Source organism: Ostrinia nubilalis, chromosome 21 (genome assembly GCF_963855985.1).
Source record: "Ostrinia nubilalis chromosome 21, ilOstNubi1.1, whole genome shotgun sequence".
Lineage (NCBI taxonomy): Eukaryota > Metazoa > Arthropoda > Insecta > Lepidoptera > Crambidae > Ostrinia > Ostrinia nubilalis.
In genome coordinates, this window is record NC_087108.1 from 3,538,233 (window position 1) to 3,555,434 (window position 17,202).

General features: G+C 45.2%; 1 protein-coding gene across 1 annotated transcript in view; it reads right to left on the reverse strand.

The window, feature by feature from the left end:
- LOC135082433 (proline-rich protein 12) overlaps positions 1-17,202 on the reverse strand; it is a 56,336-nt gene that overhangs the window by 13,125 nt on the left and 26,009 nt on the right. The window contains exons 18-36 of the mRNA XM_063977228.1: positions 16,307-16,442; positions 15,329-15,421; positions 14,998-15,066; positions 14,600-14,699; positions 13,751-13,846; positions 12,991-13,104; positions 12,399-12,510; positions 11,837-11,983; positions 9,961-10,126; positions 9,367-9,454; positions 9,139-9,229; positions 8,432-8,540; positions 7,906-7,957; positions 6,909-6,995; positions 5,643-5,744; positions 4,270-4,363; positions 2,480-2,598; positions 1,335-1,449; positions 227-390 (exon numbers count right to left, since the gene is read on the reverse strand). Coding sequence (XP_063833298.1) covers positions 227-390; positions 1,335-1,449; positions 2,480-2,598; positions 4,270-4,363; positions 5,643-5,744; positions 6,909-6,995; positions 7,906-7,957; positions 8,432-8,540; positions 9,139-9,229; positions 9,367-9,454; positions 9,961-10,126; positions 11,837-11,983; positions 12,399-12,510; positions 12,991-13,104; positions 13,751-13,846; positions 14,600-14,699; positions 14,998-15,066; positions 15,329-15,421; positions 16,307-16,442 — 2,054 coding nt within the window. The remainder of the gene's footprint in view (positions 1-226; positions 391-1,334; positions 1,450-2,479; positions 2,599-4,269; positions 4,364-5,642; positions 5,745-6,908; positions 6,996-7,905; positions 7,958-8,431; positions 8,541-9,138; positions 9,230-9,366; positions 9,455-9,960; positions 10,127-11,836; positions 11,984-12,398; positions 12,511-12,990; positions 13,105-13,750; positions 13,847-14,599; positions 14,700-14,997; positions 15,067-15,328; positions 15,422-16,306; positions 16,443-17,202) is intronic.

The window sequence follows — 17,202 nt, forward strand, 5'->3', positions numbered from 1 at the left end:
TACAACGGGACCCCATTCAGCATATGCCGTGGCTCACGGTAACGAAGGCCACGGCGCTGGTTTTCAGTGTGCCCCATGCCGAGTGAGAGTCATGGACCATTGGTAAAATAAATAAGTAAGTTTCGCTGTAGTTTTGACGTAACAAAATCACCCGATGGCTCCACGTCGCAAAAAATACTCAGTTGCTGCTCCTAAGCTTTTAACGATGATGATACTAAGTACTCACAGATGTGGGCGTGAAGGAGATGGGAGTGGGCTGCTTGGGCGCCTCGTGGCGGCGGCGGTAGTTCTCGCGCTGCTCCTCCAGCTTCTTCTTGATGAGCGCTCCCTGCATGATGCTTTGTGTATGCGCGGCTAACTCTCGCGGCGACGGGATACGTGCGGGTACGCCTGTAGACGTGAATTGACATTTTTAACGCGCTCATTTAACGTGGCTTTAATATTTCAAGTATTTTAGGCCTGAAATCAACGGTGAATCACAAGTGACGACACTACAACATTCAGAAATAAAGACTACTACTACGTATGTGTTAATAATATTACCTGGATGGTGCACCGATAGCGTGTTAGGGCTAGCGGCCATGATCGGCGACACACAGTACGCTGCGTCCATGGTGCGAATAAGGTTTTATTAGTTATGCTTTTAGCCAAATGATTTTAGAAATTGTACAAATACCTATGTATACCAAATAACGCTGTTTACGTGTGTATTATTATAAAAGTCGCGAGAACAATTATAACTACATTGTTTACTCTAGAAGAAAAAAAACCTAAATATTACTAGAGCCTTATTTAGGAACATTTATTTTTAAATATTTGCCCAAGGCTGTAATTTATAGAAACTAAACGCATCGTAAGTGCAGTTCACACAGGTCTTGTAACAATCAATGTAGAATAGACTTTTTTTCGGTAAATAAAATGTTTAAGAGCTTGCAAAAATGCACCCTGTGTAAAAATAAATTAAGTTGTAATGCCGAGTTGGTAGTGTCATGTCTATTACATTGGACACTCCAGAACCTAAAACGGTTAAGAGGCGCTTACTGTGCCGTGCGAAAATTCAATCAACGTAAAGGTAAACTAGGTCATTTCCGTCATATCGATAGTGTAATGTGATGTTTTAGCGCTCACCAGTTAGCGCCACTGTAGAGTAAGGTCCTGTCACTTGCTAGTAGCGACGACAGTGGCACCAACTGGTGAGCGCTAAAGTGGTACGAGGACTATCGCATTTGCACTCATCAAGATGGCGCCACTGTAGAGTAAGGTCCTGTCAATCGCCAGGGGTGCCAACTGTTAAGTATAAAAACGATAGCCCTCATTAAACATGTCGTCCATACCATTATACTCGCTGGGGTGAGGCAGCGGCGACAGGCGGAGCGGCTGGTGGTGCGGCGGGACCACCAGGTGCGGCGCCGCGCCCACGCCCACGCTGGGCAGCGGCGAGCCGCCCATCTGTGGGATACACTCAGCTTTAGTATAATATACACTACCAAAAATCAACTAACTTCGAACTCCTCCTATGTTCTTCTGATTAATTTCGTTGCGGGTCCAATGACAGTTTAACTTGACCTTCACTGGTTGGGTTTTTATTGGCGGTCAATCTGTAGAGATCCTGGCTACACAGGAGTTGCAGCGGTGGGAATAGTCCCGTTCCAAAAATCAAGTTTGTTTCAGCTAAATGACGCCCACTGCGGGACAAAGGCCTCCTCCAAGGACTTTTACAACAACCGGCCCTGTGCTGCCCGCATCAGGGTGCTTCCCGCTACATTCAGCAGATCATCGGTCCACCTAGTGGTCCGAAAACACCAAAAAATAACTCACAATAAAACGTTTTGTCAAATGTTTCCACAACTTTATACTTTCGGTTTGGTTGGTGGTAGGGCTTGTTCTAAGTCCGCCTGGTTAGCTACCACCATCTTACCTAAGTCTGTCGCCATAACAACATGTTAACAGCATTGTTGTGTTCAGGCAGTTAGAGGTAAGATAGCCAGTTCCTCCGTAGTTGAGGATTCCGGATGAAGCTCGCTTCCACCTTCGGCCTGATCATCACTTACCATCAGGTGAGATACAGGCCAAGAGCTTCCTCGTTGTGGATAAAAAAAAAAGACTCAACTAAAGCCTGGTCCGTGAGCACGTAGAATTTTGTCCAATGACCCCAAGCTACCCATCCTTATCGTTCGCGCGTAATTATGTTGCTGTCGCGCTCGCACACTCACTGCGGGCGCCTGTCGCACAGTCGCGACAGCAATATAATTACGCGCGAGCGATAAGGATGGGTAGCTTGGGGTCATTGGACAAAATTCTACATGCTCACAGACCGGGCTTTAGAACATTCGAAACTGAATAACTTTTTTCGGAGTAAAACCGCTGATGTTATGTCAAGATTATGTTCAAGCTACGTGTTCTTTTGACTTGAACTATGTTTTTTCAGAAGTAATTGTCACGTTTCATTATGGTCCCCCCAACTAGTACCCAGTCTGACCTGGCGCTGGTGCTGCAGCCGCAGGATGGTGAGCAGCACGTCGCGGTGGCGGCTCTGCAGGCCCGGGTTGCTGAGCTGCTGCATGATGTGCTGGACCGTGATCTCGCCTGCCTTCAAGCCTGCGGGAGAAAGAAGAAATCAGTTAATACGGCTATATTCGAATGGTATTTGAAGTTCGTTTCAACCAAATGACGTCTATTCCTTGACAAAGACTTCTATTCCTTGACTAGAAGAAACGGCCATGCATGTTCTCTGCTTATGCGGCCCGCTTATGAGCAAAAGAAGTATCCATCTCGGGCGACACATCATGCACCCGGATGAGATAGCAGATATCACGCTCCAAAGAATCTGGAAATTTATAGACTCAACGGGACTAAGCAGTGAACTCTAAAGACAAGGGCTGCCACAATAGATCAAACCTGGTCGAGTTGGCGCAAATAAAGGCCCAAAAACCAATAATAATAATAATATTCCTTGACTGCGCTGCTCGCAGCCAAGTGCTCCCTTCACCTTCACTAGATCATCGATCTACCGAATGAGAAACCCACCTACACTAAGTCTACCGATTCGTGGTCCCTTACTCATTATAAAGCCGGGTCCAAACGGGTGTAACGCGTAATGGAAATGTATCGTGTAATGTAAAGGAAATAGTATGGGCAGTATTTTAAATGCAATGCTCGTAATGCCGTCCACGCGTAGAATTGAGAATGTTACTAGGTATGCAAAATCACTTGAAACCTATGTTACAGTTAGGCTTTTACATTTACAAATACATTAGTTTTTATTTCATTCTAAAATACCCAGTAGTTATGATTTTATAGGCATTCAAAGTTCGCTTAAATATTGAGTGCCGCCGACGGTCACGTGACCCCGCGTGACGTACATTCACAGTATCCGCTCACTAGAAAACGAATATAAACATACTTAAATACATTTTTTTTTTGTAAATACAAACTTATTATACATATTTACACCCAGACCCATCACAGAAATTAAAATTGAACCAAACCCAAACTTAATGCGATTGTGTCGTTTTATTGCGAATTACCTTCCAGCTCCATCATTAGACCCTGATTACTATATAGAATTAAAGTACTCGTCAATACAAAACGAACGAACCCAAACTCGATGGATTTAAGTCGTTTTATTATAGAGTTCCTATGGCCACCTTCCAGCTCCATCATCAGATCAGCTCCATGTCATCATAATATTGCATGGTCATCCAAATCACATGTGTTTGCGAAATTTCAGCTTAATCGGTTGCCTGGAAGTGGGTCTTAATTCAGCTTGCAAGATTCCACCCATACAAATATGAGCCAGTCACTGTAATATGACGTCACCCGCACTTTTAAAATTCAATATATTGGAAACTAATTGACGTATCGAAATAATTCTTTCACTTGTATTTTTTATTTTTAAAAGAGAATACAGAAAGCTAAAAAACAAAATTAGTGAATATTCTTCATTCGTGTTACATTACACGTAATCTTACATTACACATTACACCCGGCTTAAGACGACTCAAAGTCACCCAAAGAGTCGTGGAGTTTCCTTTCTTTCGTACCAGAAATGAGGAAATCCGTCGGAGTACCAAAGTAACCGAAGAGTTGCTTATCTAAGTGGCAGTGGGAGGGGCAGACCCAATAACCTGTTGTAGGCTTTATAGCCGTAATGACAGAAAAGTTTATTATTAATAAATTTATTATTCTGCAATTCTAATGCTGAAAGCGCTCAAATTGCTGCAATGTAACTGTATTGCTGGAACTGCTATCACGTGAGGGTTTTCTTACCGTGAACAAGCGCTTGCGCTTCAGGCCGCTGTAAGAGCTCGCGGTCAGCGCTGTGGAGCCCCATTTCACCCGCCTGCTGCTGCTGCTGCCGCTGCTGAAAGACAATCATACAATTAGGGCTGGTTCCCACGGATACATCCCGTTTTTTGCAGGATCCCGTTTAAATTAAAAAACTAATGTGTTTGGGATAGGGCTAGCGATAATTTAAGGCGATGTTGTGATGTCAATTTTATCGACAAAAATGCCCTTATATGGTGGGCCCATCCCCCCTCTTGGAATGGGGAGGGGCTTAATTTTTTATGTCACTCTACATAAAAATGTTTGTATTTCTTATGTGCCCGTCTAACAGATAAATAAAAAATTGCATTTGTAAGCTAATATTATGTGTCATTAAAAAAACACAAAAATGAAAAATAATGACCAAAAATCTTAAAAAAAATAATAATGAATTTTAGTTTTTGTCAAAAAATTCAGTTTTGACGGGCACGTTTTTGGGGGCATATTTGTCAATAAAATGACTTAAATATCTCTAGCCCAATCCCAAACACACTGTATACAAGGCATTATATCGAGCCTCCTGATGATCCTGAACATGGAATTATAAGGCTTAAAACAATATCATATTTGAATTTGCTTATTTGTTAGAAACATGTCATTTTCACCATTACACAATGGCCTAAAAATCATGATCCATCCATGCCACAGTAATCTAAGCTGCTAACTTCATTAAGAGACTTGGAGAGATAGAACTGATGCGTTCTGCAAAGTCAATGCCATTGCCATTTACTTCTATTTCGAAAACATACTATTGTGCCCAAAATGTCACTTAAATCACTATAGTTCTGTCAAAGACTCGCTGCCAATGGGGCAATAAAACGTGGGACTGCGACAGCGTTCACGTATCTCTCTTTCACACTTACGGGCCTTATGGGGAGACGTAGTGTTGCACTTGCAACAGTGTAGTATCAATAATAATACTATAAGTAATTAATAATATTCCTTAAAATTACAAAAATAATGGAAAGAGCATTAAATACATATAATAAATATATTTATTAAAGTAAATAAAATCGGAAAAATTACAATGATACAGAAAAAAAACAATATTAAACTAAAAATATATTATGATTACTTAGTGGGTTCATACATAACATACATTTCTGCGAGGGTAATTAAATAAATACTAAGAGTAAATAATTATCATGCGCTGGCGCACATTTATCGAGCGAGCGGCTATCGATAAGGGACACACCGCACGCGTTTCTCCCTAGCGCCCGAAAGTTTTCTTGCCCCCGGCAGTGAGTCTTTGACATAACTTAGTTCTAACGTTGGCATTTTTCTCAATAGTATTGATACGAGGCGTATTGTATTACCTGTACCTGCAGGAGCTTGTATAGGAGCTCCTGCGGGATATGCGGCTGCTGCTGCTGCTGCTGCTGCTGGGCCTTTTGCTGCTCCATGCTCTTGTTCAACATCTGCAGAACAATGGGACATGACAATTCATTCATTGAGCAAATTGGGTCTATACAACGTGTTAATGAAAAAGCGCAAAACCTGAAATTAGTTTGTTCGGAATCGAGAGAAGAATCGATTCCACTAATAAAAAATTAGGGTCAAATTTTAACCAAATAATATTTTAATTACGCCGTTACTTAACTCTATTATCAGAGGTGAATGAACTATCTACGTTAACTACTAACCTACTCATAGGCGTGCATGCCTTGAAATGAGCGAGTGAAAGGTCAATACGTTTCCAGAAATGCATGAAAAAGAGGTAACAAGTGAGCGGGGCGAAAACAAAAAGAGTGAATATCTTCGTAAATAATCCGCGAAAATTAATTTTAATAATTTACATAATTCTTTTATAATAAAAATAAGTTGGGGTGTCTGAGGTTTTGCGCTTTTCAACCGACTTCAAAAAAAAGGAGGAGGTTCTCAATTCGACCCGTATGGTTTTTTTTTTTTTCTATGTTTGTTACACGATAACTCCGCCAATTATGAACCGATTTGAACAAATCTTTTTTCTGCGTATAGGTAATACCTCAAAGGTGGTCCCATTTAAATTTAATAATAGAAAAAACAACCCCCAAGGGTGGAAAATTGGGGATGAACTTTTTTATACGCAATATCTCCGCCGATTATAAATCAATTTGAACGATTATTTTTTTGTTGAATAGGTATTATCAAAAGGGTGGTTTCATGCGAATTTGAAGAAAATATTTCACCCCCAAGGGTGGAAAATTGGGGATGAACTTTTTTATACGCAATATTTTCAATTTTTAGTTTTTTTTTGTGTCCAAGCATTTGAAGTCGGTTTTATTTTAAAAAAAAGTTAATTATTCATTAACACATTGTATAGTCCGGTCACCGAGCACGTAGAATTTCGTCCAATGAACCCGAGCTATCCATCCTTATCGCTCGCGCGTAATTATATTGCTGTCGCGCTCGCACACTCGCTGCGGCCGCCCGTCGCACAGTAGCGACAGCAATATAATTACGCGCGCGGTAGCTCGGGGTCATTGGACAAATTTCTACGTGCTTCGGCGACCCTTTAGTTGAACAATTTAGTTACTGTAAATGCAATTTTTGAACAAATATGTGTAGTTTTAAGTGGAGAACATGTAGTTTAATGAATATACCTGCAACAGGCTCATGGGCTGCGGCTGCGGCGGAGGATGGCGCTCCGGCGCCGCCGGCACCGCGTGTCCTCCAGATACTTGCGCCAGCTGGAAATTAAGAAAGAATTTATTGCTAGAACTAGGAAATTACGGTACTTTTGATGGAACCAATGTATAAATAAACTAATACAATTTGAAACAGCTTAGACCTAATATGCGAGTTAAAGTTTATTTCGTCAAGAGACGCGATGCAAAATATGTCCAGAACTTCATGCAGTCCTAAGTGATGTGCGATGCTTTTATTAATTGTTGACGAGGTTGAGATGCTCCAGCGTGGTCAGTAAAGACTGGAAAAAATTGAGGTTCTACATATAGCGCACTGGCAACGGTCAACTGCTGAAAATTAGCGTCATGATATACTCCGTCACGACGACCGTGCCTCCAGCTCCGATGCACGATGTTCTAAGCTAACGTGATCTGCTGACAACTGTTAGTGTCGTTTCTCTGTTACCATTCTGCCTGGAACTTCTTGAGGCTGTGCATCTGGCCAGGAAGACTGCAGTGAAGGGGGTTGCCGGCGCGTAAAACCACCGCGGTAAATCACGTTCATTTGTTTTTAATATAAGCCACGATAGCCGAACGGTGAAGGGGTCGAACTGGCCGACTCGTGATCCGGGGAACGCGGTTCGGTCCCCGCCGCCGCTCGACTATTGTGGTGAGTTCACTCATGATACAAGCATATTTAGCTTAGTGCGAGGGGCTAACGGGAGTATTGTTGTATTGTTATTAAACAAATTACTAATAATCTTTTTTTTTTAATAAACGTCTGTTGGACGTCTAGGTGGACCGACGATCTGGTAAAGGTCGCGGGAAGAGCCTGGATGCGGGTAGCGCAGGACCGTTCATTGTGGAAAACCTTGGGGGAGGCCTTTGTCCAGCAGTGGACGTCATTTGGCTGAAACGAAACGTCTGTTGAGAATGGGTAGTTTTCGTGTGCTGTTGGTTACAATGTACTCACGAGGCGCTTGAAGGCCGCCAGCTCGTGGTCGGCGGGCGCGGGCGCTAGTCTTCTACAAGGTCAACTGCTGAGAACCAGCTCGCACACTCACTGCGGCCGCCCGTCGCACAGTCGCGACAGCAAAATAATTACGCGCGAGCGATAAGGATGGGTAGCTTGGGGTCATTGTACGAATTTCTATCTGCTGCGACCGGACTTTGGATGGTACAGTCTACTCACGAGGCGCTTGAAGGCCGCCAGCTCGTGGTCGGCGGCTGCTGAGAACCAGCTCGCACACTCACTGCGGGCGCCCGTCGCACAGTCGCGACAGCAATATAATTACGCGCGAGCGTTAAGGATGGGTAGCTTGGTGGGGTCATTGGACGTATTTCTATCAGCTCGGCGACCGACTTTAGATCTACTCACGAGGCGCTTGAAGGCCGCCAGCTCGTGGTCGGCGGGCGCGGGCGCGGTGGGGGCGATAAGGATGGGTAGCTTGGGTCATTGGCCGAATTTCTATCTGCTGCGACCGGACTTCCGATGGTACAGTCTACTCACGAGGCGCTTGAAGGCCGCCAGCTCGTGGTCGGCGGGCGCGGGCGCGGTGGGGGCGATAAGGATGGGTAGCTTGGGGTCGTTGGCCGAATTTCTATCTGCTGCGACCGGACTTCAGATGGTACAATGTACTCACGAGGCGCTTGAAGGCCGCCAGCTCGTGGTCGGCGGCTGCTGAGAACCAGCTCGCACACTCACTGCGGCCGCCCGTCGCATAGTCGCGATAGCAATATAATTACGCGCTAGCGTTAAGGATGGGTAGCTTGGGGTCATTGGACGAATTTCTATCTGCTGCGACCGGACTTCAGATGGTACAATGTACTCACGAGGCGCTTGAAGGCCGCCAGCTCGTGGTCGGCGGCTGCTGAGAACCAGCTCGCACACTCACTGCGGCCGACCGTCGCACAGTTGCGACAGCAATATAATTACGCGCTAGCGTTAAGGATGGGTAGCTTGGTGGGGTCATTGGACGAATTTCTATCTGCTCGGCGACCGGACTTTAGATCTACTCACGAGGCGCTTGAAGGCCGCCAGCTCGTGGTCGGCGGCTGCTGAGAACCAGCTCGCACACTCACTGCGGGCGCCCGTCGCACAGTCGCGACAGCAATATAATTACGCGTGAGCGATAAGGATGGGTAGCTTGGGGTCATTGGCCGAATTTCTATCTGCTGCGACCGGACTTTGGACGGTACAGTCTACTCACGAGGCGCTTGAAGGCCGCCAGCTCGTGGTCGGCGGGCGCGGGCGCGGCGGGGGAGGGTGCTCCAGGCTCCGCAGCCGGCCGGGGGGGCTACAGGCGAGGGGGGGGGGGGACACTCACGAGGCGCTTGAAGGCCGCCAGCTGGGGGCGGGATAAGGATGGGTAGCTTGGTGGGGTCATTGGCCGAATTTCTATCTGCTCGGCGACCGGATTTTAGATCTACTCACGAGGCGCTTGAAGGCCGCCAGCTCGTGGTCGGCGGGCGCGGGCGCGGCGGGCGCGGGTGCTCCAGGCTCCGCAGCCGGCCGGGGGGGGCTACAGATGAGGGGGGGGCTGGGGGACATTCACGAGGCGCTTGAAGGCCGCCAGCTGGGGGCGGGTGCTGCGGCCGCTAGTCCTCTACAAGGTCAACTGCTGAGAACCAGCTCGCACACTCACTGCGGGCGCCCGTCGCTCAGTCGCGACAGCAATATAATTACGCGCGAGCGATAAGGATGGGTAGCTTGGGGTCATTGGCCGAATTTCTATCTGCTGCGACCGGACTTCAGATGGTACAATGTACTCACGAGGCGCTTGAAGGCCGCCAGCTCGTGGTCGGCGGGCGCGGGCGCGGTGGGGGCGATAAGGATGGGTAGCTTGGGGTCATTGGCCGAATTTCTATCTGCTGCGACCGGACTTTGGATGGTACAGTCTACTCACGAGGCGCTTGAAGGCCGCCAGCTCGTGGTCGGCGGGCGCGGGCGCGGTGGGGGCGATAAGGATGGGTAGCTTGGGGTCGTTGGCCGAATTTCTATCTGCTGCGACCGGACTTTGGATGGTACAGTCTACTCACGAGGCGCTTGAAGGCCGCCAGCTCGTGGTCGGCGGGTGCGGGCGCGGCGGGCGGCGGGTGCGCGCGCGGGTGTTGCGGCCTCAAACGCGCTTCCAGTTCTTCCAGGCTCTGCATCTTGCCCGCGTTGGAGCCCACGCCTGAGTTCACGCCCATGCCTGGAAATAATACATGGTTTAGAAAAAAAAAAAGGTCGGTTGTGAGAAAATATCAGTCTGAAGACCCGCTAGGAACTGCTAGAAATCTTTCAATTGCTACAGCTGTTGACATTGTAGTAAGGTACTGTTCGTACCGATTACAGGAATGCATGGAAGGAGGATTATGCTACTCGTGATTGTGACTGATACCACAGAATAATAATAAGTACTACGTACAGAAGTTTTACTTAGCGAAGGTATTTAAAAAAATGTATGCTCAATGTCATTAACAATATGGTGTAATTTAGCCTGTCTCAAGAGTCAAGCACCATTTTGTTGACAAACGTCAGTGATCGGCACTGCGCCGAAGCTGACTTCGGTAAAATGATGTGACGTGAGGTGCCAAACTGCGGAAAATGGCGGAGGAAATACATAATTTAGCATGAATTATCATGAATAATATTAACTACTTATTTACCTCTCAGTGTCTTGAGGCAACTTAAAAAAGTACATTCTGTGTTTTTATTATTATTTAGGCATTTAAATACTGCACAGTATTTAGTACACCATTTTCTTTATTTTCTTCTACCATACAAAAGAATACGCGTGCGTGAGTCAATGTTCGCTCGTATGTGAGGCCTTGTCGAATAGTATCCTGTAGGTGGGCCATCGTGCGTGTTTTGTTTTCGATGTAAACTCGCGGAGATGAACAGGCCTGCTGATACGGGGATATTTTGATGTAGTTATTTCTATTGGAATAAGATTTAAAGCTAGCTGGTGGATAATTTACGCAAGCATTCACTGCTATGACAGCGTTGACTGCTACAGAGTTATTACGCTAATCATGACATTACAAAACCGTCTCGCATATGCCGTAGCATTCAGAAATGTGCTACCAATGTTCTTACTGTTACGAATATGAAAAATGTTTATCCGCTACAGCTGCAAGTACTTCGGTCAGCAAGCATAGTAACTACACTCGCGAGCAAAAGTATGGAATCACCCCATTCTTTTTGAGTAATCTTTGTAGCTAAACGACTATGAAGATTAAATTAAAAATGGTACCAGTTTAAAGGTTACATTACAAACTTTAACTTGATACCATAGATGCATAAATAGTCATTGAGTTCTTCAGATCGTTGGGAACAAAACACAAGATGGTGATTCCATACTTTTGCTCGTAAGTATAGTACTAATCTTGGTGTTCAATATGCGCGATGAAGTGTGCTACGGACGTTCTTACTGCTACGAATATCTTGCTACGGATCTTTTAACTGCTACAGCTGCAAGATGTACTACACTACAGTCATTAGGTAAAGTAGTGACTGACCTTGGTGCGGTTCAATATGCGCGTTGGCCTGTCGCAGCAAGTCCAGCAAGGAAGGCGGGCGCGGGTGCGCGGGCGGCGAGATCGGCGCGAACACGTTCTTTATGTATAGCGTAGCAAATAAAGCAGGCTACGGACCATCTCACTGCTACGAATTCTTGAAACACAGTGTGATCGGTACTCAATGTTGTAGTTCTTGCAAAAGCTAGTGACACGCCCGTACTGCGCAGAGGCTTAGTAAGTGGGTGCATGCTACGGACGTTCTTACTGCTACGAATATGTTTCTAGTGACACGCTCGTACTGCGCAGAGGCTTAGTAAGTGGGTGCATGCTACGGACGTTCTTACTGCTACGAATATGTTGCTAAGTGTTATGTACTATCGTCAGTAGGTATAGTGACTGACCTTGGTGCGGTTCAATATGCGCGTTGGCCTGTCGCAACAAGTCCAGCAGAGAAGGCGGGCGCGGGTGCGCGGGCGGCGAGATCGGCGCGAACACGTGCGATTCAGCGCTCGGCGTGCCCGGCGTAGGCCGCACTGGCTCGTCCAGGTCTGAGAAACAATAACTGAACTTAAAGCCAACTCTAAAAAAGCGTACTAAGAGTTAGAGCAATAAAGAGAAAAAAAATGCATTGCAAAATTACATGGATTACAGGATTCTTAGGACAATAATTATCCACTCATGATTGATAGTTTCGACCTGAGATTCAAGGATCCGCCAAAAAGAACGCAATCGTAGCAAAAATACAATTTACATCTCAGAAGCTACAAAAAAAAGTTGATGTTGATGTTCACGGGTTTATTTATAAATCCATTTAACATTGTTATAACTAACGAATGGAGACATTGGACACAAAGCTAATAGTTTGTAGTAGAAGCTCTACGTATCTAACAATCTACATCTATAATAAATGCATTATATTTTTTGTAAATCCCATCGCAAAAGAAACAAACATTGTAAACTCACCGTCAACCATGTTGTGCAGCAATCGCTCGTAGTGGCGCGCGTCGTTGGTGGGGCTCTCGCGGCGGAACCAGCGGCTGAATCGGCTGCCACCCTCGGACTCCCCGGTGCCGTTCTAAAAATAAAATAAAATCAATGACATCATTTATTGTAAAATCTATACTAATATTATAAATGCGAAAGTAACTCTGTCTGTCCGTCTTGCTTTCACGCCTAAACCACGGAACCGATTTTGATGAAATTTGGCATAGAGATAGTTTGAGTCCCGGGAAAGGACATAGAATAGTTTTTATCCCGGTTTTTGAAACAGGGACGCGCGCGATAAAGTTTTTCTGTGACAGACAAAATTTCACGCGGCCGAAACTGCGGGCGGAAAGCTAGATTTAAATATAAAATTTACTATGTTCTGAGATAATATTTTAGTGTTTAGTAGGATGACAATACAGTCAGTCTTATTTTATTTGTAACAAAGACTTGTTGACTACTTTGTGTGTCACGACTCACGAACTATTTGACGCTTGCTTGGTAGCAAACAACTAGAAGTGTCAAGTTTGATGTTCCATCGCTTGAAGAATATAATTGTTGTTCTAGTTACCGTGAGCACGTCAGGTATGGTGTCGAACTTGAGGAACTCGTCGAGGTTGAAGTCCGGCTGCTCGTTGCTGGCCGCCGGCTCCTCCGCCTTCGACTCCACGCCGGAATCCTTGTCCTGATTGATAAATAGACGATTATTTGCATTACAGGAAACACATATTACAACATATGAACCAAACCTAAATAAAAGTTGTTAAAAAGCAATTACTTTTAGGTCCTGGATTGAAGATACAGATCTTCACTCGTCTCGAGTCGTCTTTGTAGTTAAAAAGGTCATATAGTTGATCAATGTTATATCGTAGAATGCTAATGGAAATACAGTTAAACAGTTTAAAAAAATCATGGCTGTAATGAAGTGTGTCCAAATTATCGGTGTCAACGACCTAATAGTGCTGAAACAATAGCCTATCAATAAATGTGACTGTTTCTTGCGCTGCCTCTTTTCAGTTCGTTCGTTCGTTTCAGCCAAATGACGTCCACTGCTGGACAAAGGCCTCTTCTCAGTAGGTACTTATTGCTAAAACTTGAATTGGGACGAGTATGTGCCGCTTCAAAGCAAAGTAACTGAAAATGCTTGAATTTTCTCTTTAGTGTAGACAGTTTAAATGTATTAGTCCACTATTGCATGCCGTGGCAACCTATAATTAAGGCAGCACTTAGATTAAGTTTAAATACGCTGTAAATATCGATTGTCTTCTAGTGTATGTCTTGTTGGTTGTCCTATTAAATAAATAAATAAATTGAATAACAAATCAACTCACATTGCTAGTGTTGGGCGATTCCGCGGGCGGTGCGGGCGAGGGCTCGCGCCAACGCTCCGCCGCCGGCGACCGCGCGCCGCCACTGTTGTTCCATTTCTGAAACGTGACACATTTATAATACACTCTCATAGATATAACATTTACTGTATTATTACAATGGCTGTCACTATTTTTTCGATTAGGTTAATATGTAAAATGTATTGTTTTAAACTCCGTGACCATGGCGCTTGCAACAGTGCCGAAATATCGGAAACTCAAAATTAAGGTACACACGGCCACAGTGTTAGATAGTTAATATTTCCGTTTTTGCTCTCGCTCTCATCAAATAGTGATTCTTTGCGATAGAACGAGACGACATGACAGGCAATGGATAGTTAACACTGTTGCCGATGGTATATGGTAGCAATCCCGTCAATAATAATAATTATGTAGTTAATAAGGCTTTTAAAAAGATTTATTTTTATGTGCGCTACAGGTCTAGGGGCATAACTGAGTCATTGCATAAGGAATGGGAGCGGCACAAGAGGCTGTATTTGTGACGTCAAACATTAGCAGATGACGATAGGCATAATTTGCTAACGCCCGTATTCACAAACATTACTATGAGTACTCACAGTGCGCGTGGACGCACGAACCAATCACAGAGCTCTATTCAACGCTGTGCATTCGATTTGCTGCTTCACTTTGGCAAGCATCGTTTGTGAATACGGGCTTTATTCGTTATACACAATACGTTGCCGCTCTGTGGTCAGTTTTGTTTGTGTTTACGCAAGATGCAAGGAATCGTCAATTGACGGTAGCATAAGCATGACGTGCACTTTATGTGGAAAGTATATTATAAATGCTTACGTCAGTCTCTTTGTTGTTCGTTGCACCATTCTTCTTGACCGGTTCGTCGAAACCGCGCAGCTCGATCGTGTCGTGTTGAGATGTCGGCCCTCCACTAAACCTATGGTCACCAAAACACACAAATTAATTGTATAATCCCTACATAGTATTCTATAGTCTGGTCTGCGAGCATAGTCTGGTCTGCGAGCACGTAGAAGTTTGTCCAATGACCCCAAGCTACCCATCCTTATCGCTCGCGCGTAATTGTATTGCTGTCGCGACTGTGCGACGAGCGCCCACAGTGAGTGTGCGAGCGCGACAGCAACATAATGGATGGATGGGTAGCTTGGGGTCATTGGACAAAATTCTACGTGCTCACAGACCGGGCTTTAGTAACAGTTTATTAGTAATATACATACCATTCGGGTTCATCTTCCTTCTCAAATCGGCGTTGAGAGAAGCGACCACCAGATCTACGGTTGTCCTCTCTGAAACAAACAAAAAAATTATTACGAATTTTATAATTTTACAAGACATAGACACATCGTGGCCTTAAAAAACAAATTAGTTTTCAATCAACTGTACAATATAGACTTTTAGTGGCTTTGAAATCAAAGTTAGTCAATTGACTTAGTAAATTAGAGATATCATGTGATCTCTCTACATGTCATTGCTCTACTATATCTCTGAAAAATTCTCGTCCACTGGTCATGAAGCGATTTACCGAGTTTATTTTCGAATTGGACCAACCTGTCGCGTCCCTTCTCGTTGTTGAATCGATCGTCCCGTTCCCTCTTGATGTCAGAGGAGTAGGAGTCTCGGCTGAACGACCGACGGTCATACCTGTAAGAAAGTTAAACTTAAAATTTCGTTAATTTTTTTTTTACTGGAATTTTTATATTTTCAAGAATTCAATATTTTATTTATAAGATGTTCACGCTCTCTTCTTACTCAACCTGTAGAATTTCCAAACTTAAATTACAGTGGGCGAGGCTCATAGCTAGATCTGATGGCCATTGGGGCAGAAAAGAGTGTCGACAGTTGACAGGTCTCTCACTCGGTGGACCGACAATCTGATGAAGATCGCGAGAAACACCTGAATGCGGACAGTAGTTCAGATATCTAGGGGAAGGGGCTTGCTCCTGCAACGTTGACCGAATGACCTGGCAATTTCTAAAAGTTTTGGCTCCAGCGTTTTTATTTTATTTATGCATAACAAGGCAGGTATTTGACCACAATCGCACCTGATGTTAAGTGGGATGCAGTCTAGGATGGTACATATCTGCCTTGTAAGTGCCTATTCACTCTCGCCTTGAAAAGGCCAGGATCATAGTCTTCGGGAAAGACAGCAGCAGGCAACGAATTCCAGTTTTTTCGGATGAAGTTACTTCGTTCCGTGAAGAGATTCGACTTTCGGAGCGATCAAAAAAGTTAAACTTGCCCCTGATGATAATGTACGTCATCAGGGCCAATGGAGCCCTGTGCTCGCGGTCGCATGGAGAGCGTATGCTCCCTTTTCCCAGTCTCTAGTCAAGATCCGGGTCGCAATATGTCCGCTCTCTAATCTCTAACGATGCCGTTATGTCTGTACGTCACCTGTCTCCATTGGCCCTGTGCTCGCGGTCGCATGGAGAGCGTATGCTCCCTTTTCCCAGTCTCTAGTCAAGATCCGGGTCGCAATATGTCCACTCTCTAATCTCTAACGATGCCGTTATGTCTGTACGTCACCTGTCTCCATTGGCGCGGTTGTCGCGGTCGCGCGGCGGTCGGTAGGGCTCGGCCACGCGGTCGCGATACTCGTTGTCTTCCCAACCGCTGGCCGGCACGTCGCGCACCATGATGCGGCCGGATCCTATGCGGCGACCTACGGACAATACACGTATTTAAGAACATGTTTATTTGTCTACTAACTTCGAGTATTAATTTTGATTCATACGGGTCTTAACTCTCTAAGGGAATGCGATAAAACTCGCGCGGAAACCCGCACGCGGGTTTGTGTGAAAAAATAGAATGTGTAGCGCAATGTCGCGGACGCGTTTCCATACACAAGTCCGGAGCGGGCGCTTTGTGCATTCGCGTTAGTTTTATAAGGATTTATGTTTAAGTATAATAAATATGTAGGCAGCAATATACAGTGCATGTTTATTCTTAACGCATGCACCACCTGTATCTGCCAGCTATAATGTAGGCCTCGATGATTTACATGCAATAGCGAAATAATCAAAACAATGATATTCTGATTAATTCTGAAGGCCATGTTTACTTATCATGTAGGCGCGGCGATCTCACTCTAGCTTGGTGATGAAGAGACTCGCCTCTAGCCAACATCAGAGGGCGCTAGTAAGACACTCACCCGTGTCAGGCTAGGTCGGAAGCGCCGCGTGCGCAGCTGACAGCGAGGAATCAAGTCGCGTGCGCAGCTGACAGCGAGGAATCAAGTCACGTGCGCGCAGCAATGTGCAACACACTCATCCTAGCTTGAAGACTGCGGGACTCGCCTCTAGGCGACAACAGGGGGCGCGAAAAGAACCTTAATCGTATCAGGTTTGGTTGAAAGCGGCGCGTGCGCAGCTTACAGTGACGATTCAGGACACGTGCGCGCGGCAATGTACAGCACCCTCACT